The following is a 16,911-nucleotide window of genomic DNA, read 5'->3' on the forward strand; positions in this document are numbered from 1 at the left end:
TTCTCTTCATTCCATCCCCCTTCATGCCACGTCCTGTCCATTCTCTACGTCTGCATCTCTATTCCTGCCTGCAAATAAGTTCATCTATACCATGTTTCTAGGTTTCTTGTGTATGTATTAATATGCGATACTGGTTTTTCTCCTTAAAGCGATTAAATTCCTAGAATTTTGATACCTCAGCAAGTGAAATTATGCTAGGTTATTTCTCACTTTTAAGTTGATGCTGGTTTTCTCATTATCTGCGTAGCCATCATGGTTGTCCCTAGAAAGGACAGTTTGGGGAAACACTTGATTATTGTGACATGATAAGTTTTTAATTTTGAGTTTTTTTGCCTCTTTTGCTTTTCTCCCAACATAACAGTGCGATTACTGAACAAGGTAATAAACTCTAGTTTAGTATCATATATTCTGATGCAATATATTTTACACAGGGAATCTTTTGTGAAGAAACAGACAGCGAATTCAGTCTCTGCTAATGAAACTGTCATTCCAGCTCCAAATATTAATAATAAAGGGAATACATCTGTAGTGAAGACTTGTACTTTCAAAGCTGAGGGGGAAGCCACGAATGCTGTGGAAAGTAACAACAGAGGATATCAGACTCAGAAAAAAATGAACAACGTGTATGAGGAAGAGGCTAAGCAAGAACTATATCCGGTGCAGGATGCTTGGGCAGAAGCAAACACCAGTAACAAGTATATGAAAGACTTGGAAGAAAATAGTGAGATAAGGAAAATAGGAAAGGAGGACACAGTGGTCCAGAATTTTTATCAGAAGTACACAGAGGAAAGGAATTTTGAAGACTTGAAAGCAGCATGTCTAGAACAGAAGGCCCTATCAGAAAGGCCAAGTTACCCAGGACTTTGGTCAGCAGACAAGAAGACTCCAGGTCCTAACAAGCCTTCTTGCAAAAAGACATTAGACCCTTGTCTCAGCGAGAGGTCGGTTTGTCAAAATGAAAATAGCAAGGACAAAGAAAAGAAGACATCTGTGATCACCCAGAACACACCTGTATGCAGCCGTCAGAGGAGCCATCTGAGCCACGGGGCGGTCCAGGAGAGGCAGGTGAAACCAGCCATGCAAGCCCAGGAAGAAGACAGAGCCGCGGTGTTCATTCAGAGGAAATACCGGGGCTACAAGAGGAGGCAGCAATTACGGAAGGACAGGATGTCTTCTTTTAGAAATCCAAAGGTCGTTACAACACCGACAGAAGTAGCAAGAAATACTCTCAGTTTGTATTCCTACCCCACAAAACTTGAGGACTCCTGTAACATCGGGATGAAGAGTTATAAAGATGCAAAAGCAATTTCAGAAAAAGAAGCGTGTGACTTGGCAATTTTTTCAAGACAGGTAGGTAAAGGAACAGATGTGTTTACTAGTACAGATCTCTAGGAACTCCACAATAGCTGAGTTAAACAAACAGTTGGTAACTGTTTCATCTGTTTTTATGAGACTGCAAACCTTTTCAATAAAATGTTTCAGAGGCTGTGCTATTCAAATAGCCATGTATTTTAAAACAATTTTCTATGATAAAAATAGTATAATATATGATAGAAATCTAGTATAGTAAAGAGACTAGTCATTGAGTGATACAGCCTACTAAAATGCTGGCATTTGACAGTGAAAATTTCCATATTTCTGAGATCTCCCATTATAGTGTTAAAAAAAAAGTTTTCAAAATCTTCTAGAGTCTATGCTTTCTCTACCCCATATTTTAAGAAGACATAATTATGCACCAGAATCAGGTGAGTACCATTACTGAACATAAGTGCAGTGAAGATGAACATCTGCATGTTCTATCATAACAACAGTGAGGAACCATAAAGAAAAATCACAAAGGAAAATTCCCTCTTGAAGAATATCTCATGCTGTTCGTAGGTGTGTTTCAGCTGTTTGTAAAAAGGGCGATAGAACTTCTGAGTGTACAGTAAGTCCCCCAGATACAAAGGAGTTCCGTTCCAAGTGTGTGTTCATAAGTCCAGTTTGTTCCTAAGTTCAACAGAGTTAGCCTAAGTACCCAACTAATGCAATCAGCTATATATATTGTAATGTCACAGATTTACAATACTTTTCACACAAATAATATATAAAACAAAAAAAAAATTTTTTTAATCTTACAGTACAGTACCTTGAAAAGTAGAGTAGTACCATACGACAGCTGGCCTACAGAGGCTGGCATCGAGTGAACAGGCAATAAATAAAGATACTGCAGTGGTGTACTCTACACAGTGCTGTACAGTAAAGTACACAAAAGCAGAGCTACTGGTAGAGGATGCACGCACGTGACAGTGTATGCCAGACGTGTGACCTTGTGTGATTGGACATGTGAACGCACGTTTGCGTCTTTGAAAGTTCACAACTTGAAGGTTTATATGTAGGGGACTTACTGTACCTGGAACTCTGATGAATTAGTGCTACAGAGAGATCACAGGGACGGCCTTGTCCCTGCCCCCTTCAGGCTCTCTCTCTTTCTAGGTATTTGACCTTGAGAAGATCCCTTTAGGTGTCTGCTGCTGCTAAGTCACATCAGTCGTGTCCGACTCTGTGCGACCCCATAGACAGCAGCCCACCAGGCTCCCCCGTCCATGGGATTCTCCAGGCAAGAACACTGGAGTGGGTTGCCATTTCCTTCTCCAATGCATGAAAGTGAAAAGTGGAAGTGAAGTAGCTCAGTCGTGTCCGACTCTTCACGAGCCCATGGACTGCAGCCCACCAGGCTCCTCCGTCCATGGGATTTCCCAGGCAAGAGTGCAGGAGTGGGGTGCCATGGCCTTCTCCGCTTTAGGTGTCAGCACTCTTATAGTCTCCTGTGTAAAGTGAAGGAGTGTCACTAGATGACCTCTAAAATGCATATTGTAAATGTGTATGTACTACCAGGGAAGTCAATAGTGTAAGAAATCATAGAAGAAATAGCATAATGGGTTAGAAATCTCATAATTGGTTATTACCTATTACTCCTGAGTCTCTAATCTCTACTTATTGTCTGATGGTGGCTGAGCCCACTGCCTGTGGACACCCCCAGACTGCTATGGATGTGCCCTGAACACCTCCAATCTCTAGCAATTCATAGACCAGTCATTGATAAATTCATCCTCTTCCTGTCCTTTTCGGTTTAAGCACATGGAAATAATGAGTTTAATATACATGCAGCCTTTCCTTTCCTGTGATTAACATGCTCACTATAAAGACCAAAGCAGAGATTAGGACCCTGACCTGCTCTGGGACTGAGACATTCAGGAGATGTATAGTAGCTGGGCATCTACCTAGAGCTGCCTGATAATACCATGGGGATGGACTCAGTGCTCACGGGAGCAGTGGTAGAGACAGGAAAGTAGGAGCCCCACTTCAGCCTAGCAGGTTGTATTGTCAGACAGGGTAGAGAGAGGGGCCCAGATAGAACGAGGAAGAAAGTAGCCCTATCATATGACATCCCTTATATGTGGAGTCGAAAAATGAATGATGCAAATGAACTCACAAATCAGAAACAGACTCACAGACTTAGAGAATGAACTTATGATTGCTGGGGGAAGGATGAGGGGAAGGGATAGTAAGGGAGTTTGGGATGGACATGTACACTCTGGTACATTTAAAATGGATAACCAACAAGGACATACTGTGCAGCAGAGGGAACTCTGCTCGATGTTATGTGGCAGCCTGAATGGGAGGGGAGTTTGGGGGAAAATGGATACATATACACGTATGGCTGAGTCCATTTGCTGTTCACCTGAAACGGTCACAACATTGTTAATCAGCTATACCCCAACACAAAATAAAAAGTTTTTAAAAAATTAAAAAATAAAGCCAAGTGGAGAAGCCTGGACAGGAAAGGAGGGAGTTAATACAGTCTAAGTCAGCAGACGGGTTCCTCAGGGTAAAAGAAAAGCCAGGGCAGCAGAATGGTTAAGAAGGGAAGACAGAGCTCAGGGACTCCAGGAAGGAGTTACCAGCAGAGAACACTTCTGGAGGGTGATGGGTTTGGCAGTTTGGATTGGAAAATGTGAGATGGTGTGCAGAACAGGAGGTTTCGTAGAGTGAGCACTCTGTCTGACCTGCTGCAGGGTCAGGGTGAGTCTCGGAGAAGAAGGACATTGAACCCCACAAGGAGCAGATCAGAAATTGATCAGATCCCCAGGGTGTCTGTGGAGATGGCTGAAGGCCTTTCTTTGATTTAACTGGATGCCTGACCTTCTTTTTTAGGTCTCAAAGCTATCTGAAGAATATTTCATTCTGCAGAAAAAACTGAATGAAATGATCTTGTCACAGCAACTGAAGCCTCTTTATTTTGGAGTCTATCCTCATAAGCCAATTACTAGACGAGTGTCTTCTCATCAGTGCATCTCAGGTAAAAATGGGTAGGGTTGGAACTTCCAGAAAGGACAGGCAAAGCCAGATACTTGATTTGTTTGTTAGTTGCCTACCTTTATTCTGTAGATTTGAAGTGACTGTGTTCTATCTTCGCAGGAACCTTCATTTCAGTTCATTTTTTTTATGTTGATACACACTTTTCCAGAATATTCCACATATCTCCTACCTTTTCTGATTTCATTCTTTTTTCTTTTTCCCTCCTTTATATACGCTTTAACTAGAATTTGGCTTAGGACACCAGGAGGAAATAGAAAGGGATGAAGTTGAGGGTGGGAGGCAGAGATCAAGGTACAATTTTGATAAGAGGGAACAAACAAGTGAAATATATCTATTTCTTCTGTTGAAATCTGTACATTAAGTAGAAGGTAAGAATCTAGAAGGTTCAGATTCACAGACCTAGATGCACTATTAAATTTTCTTCTTATTAACCTAAGTCACACTCTGCCCCCATTCACTAAACCAGTAAATAATGTCCAAATGAAAGCTGAGGAACTAAGTATCAACTAAGTATGAAGTTTAAAAATAAAATAGTCAACCAACTGCTTGTTTTATGTCTTTGTTTTGATAAAATGGTTATACACTGAATTTGATAGGACTTAACTGCACCTGCATTTTCCTTGAGAGAAATATGGTACAGGATTTATATAACTGGAGAGTGGCCATTTGACCACAGAGTCTATGCTGTTGTATTCAGAAGTGTGCAATGACATCACATCATTTCTTTGAATAATGTGCAGAGTTGCTCCTTTTTCGGGGGGAGATGTTTTTCTTCTTAATTATGGTGCACCTGGCAATTTGTGTTGACCATTGTGAAGAGAAGAAAAAGATTAATTGTAGGAAAAATTACCCTGGTAACACAAAAGCGTATTTTCTTTCTCTCTTTTCACAAAGAGGCTATGACTGTCCAGCAGGCTATAATTTTTTAATGGGTTGCAAGGTTAACAAATAAGGGCACTATCGTAATCCCCATGCTTCATTTACACAATACCATCAGTAAATTCAGCTCTGCATCATGGCAGCCCCTTGCCATGCCTACACACAGTAGATAGAATGAAAATACTTCTGTGTTGCTTCTGTTTATTTCTAAGTTTTTATGGCATCTAGATTCATGTAGTAGTCCTAAGATTTTCAGGTGTTATGGTACAGATTTTGTATTTTTTTAGGGATGCCTAGCATTTTAAATGCTGGCCCCTGGAAATGCATTTTGCAAACTGTCCAAGAATATATCTTTACATTTATCTGTAAATATATTTACATTCATGTGAAGGCCAAGTAGCTCAAATAATGTTGGTTCATATATTTTATAGGAATATTTTAAATTAAGAGTAGAAAGTAAAGAGATCAGAAGTTATACTGCTTCATACCCAACATACTCCAGTGAGCACTTGTCTTCCTAAACTTATTTGCTACTCTTCTGCCTTCGTTAGAAATAATACTAGGACTTCACTGGTGGTCCAGTGGTTAAGACTTAGCCTTCCAATCCAGGGGGTGTTCGTTCGATCCCTGGTTGCAAAGCTAAGATCCCACATGCCTTGCAGCTGAAACACCAAAAGGCAAACAGAAGCAGGATTGAAACAAATTCAAAAAGGACTTTAAAAATGGTCTACATAAAAAAATCCTTAAAAAAGGAAATAATACTAATTGTCCCCAAATCTTTCATAACAACCTTCAGTATCCAAAAACAAATGATTTTATTTACAACCTTACAATTCAGTGAGTATCATTTATGTTTATCATTTTAATTAGATTAAATGCTAACATAAAAGATCAATTTGCCTAACATAGGTTTATATTGAGTTATTGATTTTTGGTGAGTTAATGGATTTAATTCTGGCAAAACAATTGACTTAGAAGCTTTAAATGGAAACAGCTAAATTTTTTGCACCCAAATTATGTCTTCTCATTCTATAATTTTTATCTGTTCTAAACTACAGAAGACACGGAGCTTCCATGGAAGCAGCAAGCAATGAACAGTGTATTTCTCTCTAACTTCCTGTTAAATTTCATATTAAAAAATGCATGAAAAAAAAGACTAAGCATGTCTGCAGCACTGAAAACAGTTTTTTTTTTTTTTAACATATTTTGACACCATGTTACTTAGCTACATGAGATCAATTCAAAGGGAAATTACATAGCATATTTGATAAATTAATATAGTCAACAAAGTAAATTCACATAGTTTATTTATAATTTCATACCACATAGAGAAAATACCTTCTTAAATATCTAGTATATTTTTAAAATTTTCTTATAACTAGACATACTGGACTAGTACATAAACTCCCAAATATCAGAATTGAACCAAATTACATTTTCTGATAATGCTTAAATTTTTCTGATTTGAGGAGAATAAATAAAAGTCTTACCTTATACAGAATACCCCAATATTAACCAGACATATTAATGATTTAAATGTGAGAAATAAATTAAGAGAAACCAAATAATATGAACTGACTATTTCACAGTCTCTACTTAGGAGCCAACAAAGCATGAGAAGAAGTAATAAAAGGAATTACAGAGAAAAATAGTGGTCGATTTAGACTGTGCAAATGTTAAAACCTTCTAGAGATTAGAAAGCATCGTTTCAAGTTAAAGAGCTACAGACAATCTGGATAAAATGTTTAGAACAAATGGAAAAATGGTTGCCATATGTAATGTAGAATGATCTCATAAATTGTTAAGAAAAACACTAACTCAATGGAAAAATGGGCACAAGACATTGATTTATTTGTAGAAGAACATATGCAAATGGAAAGCAAGCATATACAGAATCATTCTAGAAATTAAAAATATAAATTAAAACAAGGTACTGTTTTTTACTCATCACGATGGCAGAGATGAAAAAATATATGACAGTGATGAGAATGGGCTAGTTTAATTATCCTTAAGCACTAATGGTGAGTCTAAAGACTCAACATTTCAGAAAGCGATTTAGCAATATGTAAAGAAAAGCTTTGAAATAGTTTCTATCATTCTCCCAGTAAACCCACTTATAAGAACGTAGCCTAAGGAGCTAATCAGAGCTGAAAGAGAAAAATTATGTACATGGCCAAAAATAAAATTAGGCAATAAGAAAATGATTAATAAGTAATAACACATTCATATATGGAATATAAACAGCCCTTAAAAATCATTTTTCAAAGAGCCTTGGCAAACTGCTAGCTAATCTAGCTATGGGATACAAGACTGCAGAATTGGAATGAGAATCCTGTAAATAAGTCACTTAATCTTCCCCCATGTCAAGTGGTTCACTAACAAGAGCATCAATACAGAGCTCTGGAGCAGGGGTCCCTAGCTTCTAGATTCTAATGCCTGATGATCTGAGGTGGAGTTGATGTAATAGTAATAATAATAATAATAGAAATAAAGTGCACAATAAATGTAATGCACTCGAATCATCCTGAAACCATTCATCTCTCCCCACCATCCATGGAAAAATCATCTTCCATGAAACTGGTCCCTGCTGCCCAAAAGTTTGGGGACCCCTGCAAGAAGCCAGGAGACTGGTGGAGGGGGGATCAAGTGCTTGCTCTGCAGTAGGGTGGATGCCCTTCATCCCTCCCTACCTTGGACCTTCAGAGTCCATTCTGTATAAAATGAAGAATCTGAGTAACATTCCTGAAGGCTTCACAGGGCTTCCCCTGCAGGTGGGAGAACACTAGAATGCCATCTCCAATGGGCCGTCTTTGCTGCCAGACTGTCTTGTGTCACCAAAAGCTTGCTTGCCATTTCCTAAGGTCATGCCTGTGACCAGACAAGCCCTCAGAAGGGATAATGGGTTTTTAAAAATATTGATGTGTTTCACCTTACCTTGAGAGGAACCACCTATCCTATTATTACAAAGTATGAGCAGGTCAGGGAGGTGGGGAAAACCAGAAAGGCTAAATGTTGCTTATTTAAAACCAGATAGTATTCTTCTATTCTGTGTTTTGCCTTTGACTGTGTGGATCACAATAAACTGTGGAAAATTCTGAAAGAGATGGGAATACCAGACGACCTGACCTGCCTCTTGAGAAACCTGTATGCAGGTCAGGAAGCAACAGTTAGAACTGGACATGGAACAACAGACTGTTTCCAAATAGGAAAAGGAGTACGTCAAGGCTGTATATTGTCACCCTGCTTATTTAACTTCTATGCAGAGTACCTCATGAGAAACGCTGGGCTGGAGGAAGCACAAGCTGGAATCAAGATTGCCAGGAGAAATATTAATAACCTCAGATATGCAGATGACACCCCCCTTATGTCAGAAAGTGAAGAAGAACTAAAGAACCTCTTAATGAAAGTGAAAGAGGAGAGGGGAAAAGTTGGCTTAAAGCTCAACATTCAGAAAACTAAGATCATGGCATCTGGTCCCATCACTTCATGGCAAATAGATGGGGAAACAGTGGAAACAGTGTCAGACTTTATTTTTTGGGGCTCCAAAATTACTGCAGATGGTGATTGTAGCCATGAAATTAAAAGACGCTTACTCCTTGGAAGTAAAGTTATGACCAACCTAGATAGCATATTAAAAAGCAGAGACATTACTTTGTCAACAAAGATCTGTCTAGTCAAGGCTATGGTTTTTCCATTGGTCATGTGTGGATGTGAGAGTTGGGCTATAAAGAAAGCTGAGCACTGAAGAATTGATGCTTTTGAAGTGTGGTGTTGGAGAAGACTCTTCAGAGTCCCTTGGACTGCAAGGAGATCCAACCAGTCCATCCTAAAGGAGATCAGTCCTGGGTGTTCATTGGTAGGACTGATGTTCAAGCTGAAACTCCAGTACTTTGGCCACCTGATGCAAAGAACTGACTCATTTGAAAAGACCCTGTTGCTGGGAAAGATTGAGGGCCGGAGGAGAAGCGGACGACAGAGGATGAGATGGTTGGATGGCATCACCTACTCAATGGACATGGGTTTGGGTGGACTCCGGGAGTTGGTGATGGACAGAGAGGCCTGGAGTGCTGTGGTTCATGGGGTCGCAAAGAGTCGGACATGACTGAACAACTGAACTGAACTGAATTCTGTGTTTTTTTAAAGGCCAATTGGAGAAAATGACTGACAATCAATAAATAATTTTCTAAAATTTGGCTCTTAGGAAAAAAAATTAATGTAGGTTTTCACCTCAGGCTATATACTCAAATATTTTTTCTGGTAGATTAAGACCAATATGATCTTGAAAAAAAAAGCAAGAAGTTATTGGGGGTCTTTTAAATGCCACCCCTGTGTTTTCCTTATTCTTCAGCCAGGAAAGCATGTATTTTTGTTATGTGACTATCTTCTTAGTCCCATGGATGTTTATACACAGGATGCATGCTCATGGCTCAGCGTAAGACTCAGCACAGGTGGCAGTCTTCAGCCACCCTTAGCATCATTGTGTGCGCTCCCCCTGTGTTTCTGGTGGGGTGTGCTCCTGTATGTATGCAGGATGGCTGGAAGTGAGGGAGAACCTAACTCCACGGACCAGAACAAAACTAACGAGCCTCTGAGGATTCTAATTCATGACCTCTGCCCAACAGAGGAGATGGGAGTAAATGACCGATAGGTAGTGAGCACTTCCAAGAGACAGATGGTGGTCCGGAGGGGACGTCTGTGGGTCTCACCACACCAGCAAAGCTGCTTCATTCTCCTCTGTTTCTCCCGTGACCTTAGTTTAGAAGAGAATGTGAGGGGTAGGCTGGGAGCAGCCTCTTCCCCAAACCTAAGACTGTAACTGAAAAGCTAAATGCTCACTTTTTGAGGTCCTGATGCAGAGTTCTCAAATCTGAGGGGACAGAGAGCTCAAAGCCCATGAGCTATAGGAGGACAGATCTGACTTGGCTCTAGGGCATCGGTGGTCAGCTGATGGAAAAAAGAGCCAAAGGCGGACTTCTCTGGCAGTCCAGTGATTAAGGCTTCGCCTCCCCATGCAGAGGGTGGCAAATTCGATCCCTGATTGGGAAGTCAAGGTCTCATATGCCTTGTAGCCAAAAAACCAAAACATAAAGCAGGAGCAATATTGTAACAAATTCAGAAGACTTTTTAAAGGGTCCACATCAAAGGGGAAAAAAAGAAAAAAGAAAAGGAAGAGCCAAAGTAATTGTTGAGCAAGTTCAAATGGGGGTGGGGCTGGCAGCTGCCTTCTGAGGAGGTCACAGGGAGCCTGGAGACAGATCCACTGAACACTAAGGCACACCTGAAGTGCTCTGGATACTTTGAGCAGAGGCACCTGCCTTTGTAACGCATCACCTCAGGAAAACACCAAAGAAGGAAGGAAGGAAAACAAGTGGTTGGATCTATAACGAGCATGAGAAGTGAAAATATCTCTGGGAACTCAGAGCCTGAGGCAGTGCAAGGCAGAGAGGAGCACAGAGGGACTGAATCATCCACACAAGCTTGGAATCTGCACCCAGTTCTCTCCAAGCGACCTATCCTGGCTGAACGGCAGACAAGGTGAAAGGCAGACAGCAGCTTACTGAAGGCAGGTTGCAACCCAAACTATGGTGAATCCTGCCTTTAACACATAGCCACGAGCATTCCTCCCTTCTAAGATTTCCTCTGGGTCCTTATATTGCTTCAAGTTCACAGACTGTCCATTTGTGAATAGAAATTTACCAAAACTGACAAACAGATTTCTTAAGGAAGAAACAGTAACATCAATGCATTTCTATGCTGCTAATATCTGATTTAGACCTGTGATACTTTAGCAAATTATATTTTGCATGTTTACTTAAGTAAAATAGTGTAATTATCATGAAATGAGAATAATGCTGAAATTTAATTTGCTAGAGCAAATATTGGCATTGAGTTTTAAGTCTGTCTTCTGCCTTCTGAATGCAAAATGTTGAGATTTGTCCTTTCAGTATTTTTTAAATGTGCATTCCTGACAGACTCAAACACTTAATGAAATTATTACCAGAACTACAATATAAATAAGTGTTTTACCTTCTGGCTATTTAATATAGCAACAACCTTTAAGAGCTAATATGTATCATGCACGTCACACAAAATGGTCACAAACCTAATTGTTCTACTGACAACATTGATGTGTTGCTGGTAATTCGTGATTATAAATGTTTATGTCACTTTTATAATTAAGGAGTTAGGATGATGTTGGCAGGCAATGTTTGTACACCCCCAAAGGAACAAAAATTTAGAAGGCAAAATAAACTTGTGCCTTTCTGAAATATTTGTATGCTGATAACCTTATGGGCAAAAAAATATGAAATATTCTGGGGAGGTTTAATCTGAATGATCATACTCTATTGAGTACATTCCTCAATAGTTTTCACCTACTGGCTGCCCACATTATATGGTCATAGCTGAAGGGGAGACACCTCTTAAGATTATTCAGCCCAAGCTTCACATTATCTTGGTGAAGAAAAAAGTTAATTCTGCAAGATATAAGAATTAATCAGAAGTTCTGAAAATTCAACACCTGTTGAAGTTATATCTGTAATATGCACATTCCCTCATGCATGTTTATAATGTGACCATCCTATACATTCCAGGATTCTTTTGAATTCATTACTTTTAAAATTTTCTCTCTGGTGTCTATAAATGTGATCTCATGTATCAAGATCTCGTTTTCTTTTGTTTTATTCCAAAAATAACAGTAATGAATGATTGTCCTGCTTTTCTCTGGTCCACGTTGTTCCATGCCTTACACCACGATGACATACTCCCAACTAGCTGATCTTTGTCATCCAGCAATTTCCCATACATTTAAAAATGAAAGAGGTGGATAACATTAGGATGTGAATGCTCTTGTGATAAGTTTATTCACACAGTGGGCTGGGGCTGGGACTAGGAAGTTAGCCATCTGTGAGTCTCCATCCTGGTTAGAGTTGTTTTATGCTGGCAGTCATGGCTGCTTACACATACAAGTATGAGATATTCTTTGATTTGATTAGATTTGACTTGATTTGATTAGAAAGATTTGGAACAATTCGGTTTCTCTGTGTATTTCTACCTCTGAGGATTAGGAATTATTGTTGCCCCATTACTATATGCAGTAATGATCTACTGATGCCCTTAAAGTCCCACTAGAAAATGTGTGCTCAGATATCTGTTGAATATAGGCCATTCCCCAACTAAGCACCCGTACCCCACTCCTTGCCCAACTTTGAAATATTTTTTGTGCAGACATTCCTGCACAGATGTGCTCAGGGATGGAGATCAAGAATCATGAAAAATAGAAATTCTTTGTTAGAGGCCTATTGTTAGTCACTCGGTCCTGTCCAGCTCTTTGCAACCCCATGGACTGTAGCCCACCAGGCTCCTCTGTCCATGGGATTCTCCAGGCAAGAATACTGGAGTGGGTAGCCATTCTCTTCTGTAGGGGATCTTCCCGACCTAGGGATCAAACCCAGGCCTTCAACATTATAGGCAGATTCTTTACCATCTGAGCCACCAGGGAAGCCCCAAGAGGCCTATTAGCCTGTGCATAAAAAGCCATTTGTAAGGAGCACTGACTGCCAAGTGTGGAGCACTGACTGCCAAGTGCGAAGATCATCAGCAACATCTGATGATGTTGCTACAGATTTGAGAACTTGGCTCTGTGAAAGAGGAAGGGAAGGAGGACAAACTTGATTCTTTCTTTGCCAGCATTTTCAAAGTCCAATCTGAACATCCTAATAGTTTAAATTCTAAATATTGGTGAAAGACTAGGTTAGACTTTTAGAAAAGAGGCCTGCCTGCAGACTAGCAGTCCCTTGGTTTGGGCCATAATATGAAGTGGTGCTTTAGACTGAGGATCATGCAGTGTGTGGATGGATGGATGGGTGGATGGGTAGATGAATGGATGGATAGGTGGGTCACTGTATAAGGCCAGCAACAGGGGATTCTGTGAGCATTATCCTCCTTTTCTAAGATTTTATGGCAGTTTTTCTCCTTCCTGCCCACTCATCCTCTGAGCTGCTATTCCATGTTACCAAACTGTGCAATTCTTTTCTTCCTCTTCCCCTTATTTCTCATGGTTCTAGACCATCAGACAATTGGAGGGAAGCATGTGGTGAGGATTATGATACGGGTTGGTGGGAACAACAAAGGAATTTCTTCTTTCTTCCAGTTTTAGCCCCAGTTGTATGTATATAATTTGTTCTTTAACCCTAAAGGAAAACCTTGCTTAATAATACCTTTGGTAATGGAGTCCTTATTTATGATCACCTTTCTTGTAGGTATCTCAAAAGGAGAGGAGCCAAAAATATTGAGACCCCCAAGGCGGCCCCGAAAACCCAAAACACTAAATAACTCTGAAGACTCCACATACTATTCTCTGCTTCATGTAAGTGTGTGTGTTGGGTGCTTAGTCGTTCACGTCCACCTCTTTGCGACCTCATGGACTGTAGCCTGCCAGGCTCCTTTGTCCTTGGAATGCTCCAGGCAAGAAGACTGAAGTGGGTAGCCATTCCCTTCTCCAGAGCATCTTCCCCACCCAGGGATTGAACCTGTGTCTCCTGCATTACAGGCAGATTCTTTACCTTTTGAGCCACTACTGGCTTGATCTTTTATCAAATGGGAGCTGTAGTGTCTCCTCTAATGGCCAGTAAGGAAACTGACCACACAGTCCCGTCAAGAGGGAGGGCTCTTTGAAGGAGACACTCGTTGGCTTCTCCTTCCTGGCCTCTCCCTGACTGATGACCTGGACACTTGCCTGTTCTCTAGCCTCTCTTCCTCAGGGTCCACCCCTCCCCCACAGGCCTATGGCCTCCCAAGAGTTTTCTCAGCTAGTCCTTGAATCTGAACCTATATGCAAATATCAACTCAGATAGAGAAGGGCATCACAGCAGGAGCTCTCCAGAGAGGGACCTTAGTGTGAAAGGGTGAGTCTCCAAGGAAGGGAGAGGGAGAAGGAGATACTTATCGAGGACCTTTTAAATTCTAGGTCCAGAGTGACCTGTGTTCACGAGCATTGTGAGATCGAATTCTAGAAAGAGCCTGAAAGGTGACATCCCTGTCTCCCGAATCAGGATTCTGAGACATGGATGAGGCACTTCTGAGCCCTGAGGGCCATTTGCTGTCCTCAGGTCTTCTGACTCCACATCTGTTGAGTCATAGTGAGCAGCCTGGGAGCTCTTGGCATCACCCTCGCCAGCCTGTCCTCCCTCTCAGGTTCCTGTTCTTCCATTAATCCACCGTCATCCACCTGGTTACCTACACCAGGAAAGTGGGAGACAGCTTGAGTCTTGCCTGCTGTCTCAAACCCAACATCAGATCAGTCACTCAAAAGCGTGTCTTCTCCCCACAAAGGCTGGCTCTGATTCATCTTCCTCCTCTGACTACCTTGGCAACTACTTTATTCCAGACTATCTCATTCCTCACCTGGATAGTTCAGACCCTACCTAATTGCTTCAAATCTCAGCTTCTGTAGTCCGTCTCGCCCTGCATAGTGCCTTTAATAGCTTGGCCACTCCTGCATCAAATCCATACGCCTTCCTTGTTGGACCAGGGACAGCTCTTCCTCCCAGCCCCACTGACCAGAGTTACCTACTGGCATCTCTGCCGGTGCACAGCCTCCCATGCCCCTAAGTCTTTTGCTTCTGCTGGTCCTTCTATTTGGAATACTTATCCCCTTCCACCTGCATGGTTGAGAGAGCAACAGTTCTCCATGTCCCAAAGAACCCAGAGAAGGTTTCCCATGAGTTGGAATTTTCTCCTATCTCCCCAGCATCAAATGAAGCTTGACTTCCAGATCAGCCGTCTCCTAGTCCTCTTCCTTCTCTCTGGTGGTTTCTCTCCAGTTTCTTTGGAAGGGTCCTGTTCCCCTTGGTGTTGCCTAGGATTCAATCTTAGATTCTCTTATCATCCCATTACCTTCAGACATTCTCATCAGCTGCCATGACCTCAGTTTCTACCAATTCCTGAATCGTGGTCTCTGGCTCAGACCTCCCCCTCTCTCCAAACTCAAATATCAAAATGCCTAGTGTTCATTTTACGTATTCTATGTGATGGACAAAGGCACCCACACATGTATATGTGTGTGTGTGTGTGTGTGCATACGCACACCTACATACTATGGATACACATATACACATAGAGAGAGACCTATATACTATAGGTCCACACACACACACGCATATGCAGGCACAGAGTTTTATTGAGATGTAAGTCACATGCCATACAATTCACCCATCTAAGGTATACAATTAAATGTTTTTCAGTGTAAATGCAGAGTTGTACAACCATCACCACAATTTTACTTTATTTTTTCATTTATTTTCAAAATACAACTTTTAATTGAAATATAGTTGATTTTCAATGTTGTAAATCAGTATACAAATTAAATATATATAGCTGATTCACAAGTGAGTCCCAACTCCCAAGAAGATTATTACTTTGTCATCATACTATTATTTTTAAAATTAATATAAAGTGTTTTCATACATCTTAAATTATCAGTGACTGGAATCTGTTTTATAGCCCTGTCTCTTGAAATCTGTGGCTGCAGTGAAACATAAAACATAGAAAACTAGTATATTATTATAAGTAAAAACACACCATGGGTTCATATTTATCTGGCCCTTACCTGGATTGGGGGAGGTTACACATTAAGTGAAATTTAAGCTGTGATGGAGCCCCATCCCCTTTAAACATTAAAACACATTCTGTACTTTTAAATGGTTTTCATAAACATCATTCTAAAATATGCTGCATATTTTAAGCCTTCTCTTCATGACCCAGACCACTGTAGTCAGCAAAAATGTTTGTACTTTATTCACATCTGTGCTTATCAAAGAAGCTGCCTGACAATCGTATCTAAAGCAGCAGCTGCTTCTGTATTTGCCTGGCCCAGCTTCATATTTCTTCATAGCAGGTATAAATATGTATCTGCGTGTTTCCTGTCTGACTCTCCCCTGTGGACTAGAAGCTCCAGGAAGACAGAGACTTTGCTCCTTCTTATAGCCCTGTTGTTGCTCATCATGAGCCTATTTGCTAAAAAAAAAACAGGACATATTTAGACAAGATTCTCAGTGCTGCCAGACTGTGGACATGACACCCCTCGTGCATGCTTGACATGAGCAGCTGTTCTGACAGGTGTCTCGCCGATTGATACAGCTTTTTTTCTCCTTGGATATCGCCATTGACTGTGGTCATTCTAGCTGCCTTCATACCAATACCAGCTCTCTTCTGTGATGGGATTCTCTTAACCTCCTACATCTGGGAAATGTTGCTGTTGTCCTGTCCAAAATAAGAGTAAACTGAGGCTGAGAATCGTGGCTTTGAGGAGATAATGTTAGCTGAATACTTTGCTCTGTTGTCACGGGGTCTGGTGTCTGCTCTAACGTCCAGAAATTGTGCAGCCATCAGCAAAATGACTCAGGGCCAACAGCTTCCTCAAAAAGTGAGTGATGGACACAGTCCCATCACAGGCCCCTTCTGGTCCCATTATTTTTCTGGAGTCTTCCCCGAACATAGCAGCAGGTGGTTTGATCACTCCCAGGTCGCTTATTTTAATGTCTGCATTTTGGCTACTGTCTTAATCTTTGTGAAGACCTCTGAGTACATAATGCATTCATGTATTTCCAAAAGAAAAGTAAGAGTGTGTCCATCATATTGTAATGGAGGCGAATTTTCAAGTTTTACCAT

The 16,911-nt window shown here is 40.9% G+C and overlaps 1 protein-coding gene across 4 annotated transcripts in view; it reads left to right on the top strand.

Annotated features, from left to right (window-relative positions):
• MYO3A (myosin IIIA) overlaps nt 1-16,911 on the top strand; it is a 169,853-nt gene that overhangs the window by 142,557 nt on the left and 10,385 nt on the right. For 2 of the 4 annotated variants that reach the window (XM_059892918.1, XM_015474023.3), the window contains exons 30-32: nt 432-1,350; nt 4,198-4,342; nt 13,503-13,609. In XM_059892918.1, coding sequence (XP_059748901.1) covers nt 432-1,350; nt 4,198-4,342; nt 13,503-13,609 — 1,171 coding nt within the window. The remainder of the gene's footprint in view (nt 1-431; nt 1,351-4,197; nt 4,343-13,502; nt 13,610-16,911) is intronic. The other 2 variants (XM_059892919.1, XM_025000993.2) reach the window with 1 other exon arrangement.

The sequence above is a fragment of the Bos taurus genome, chromosome 13 (genome assembly GCF_002263795.3).
Source record: "Bos taurus isolate L1 Dominette 01449 registration number 42190680 breed Hereford chromosome 13, ARS-UCD2.0, whole genome shotgun sequence".
Taxonomy (NCBI): Eukaryota; Metazoa; Chordata; class Mammalia; order Artiodactyla; family Bovidae; genus Bos; species Bos taurus.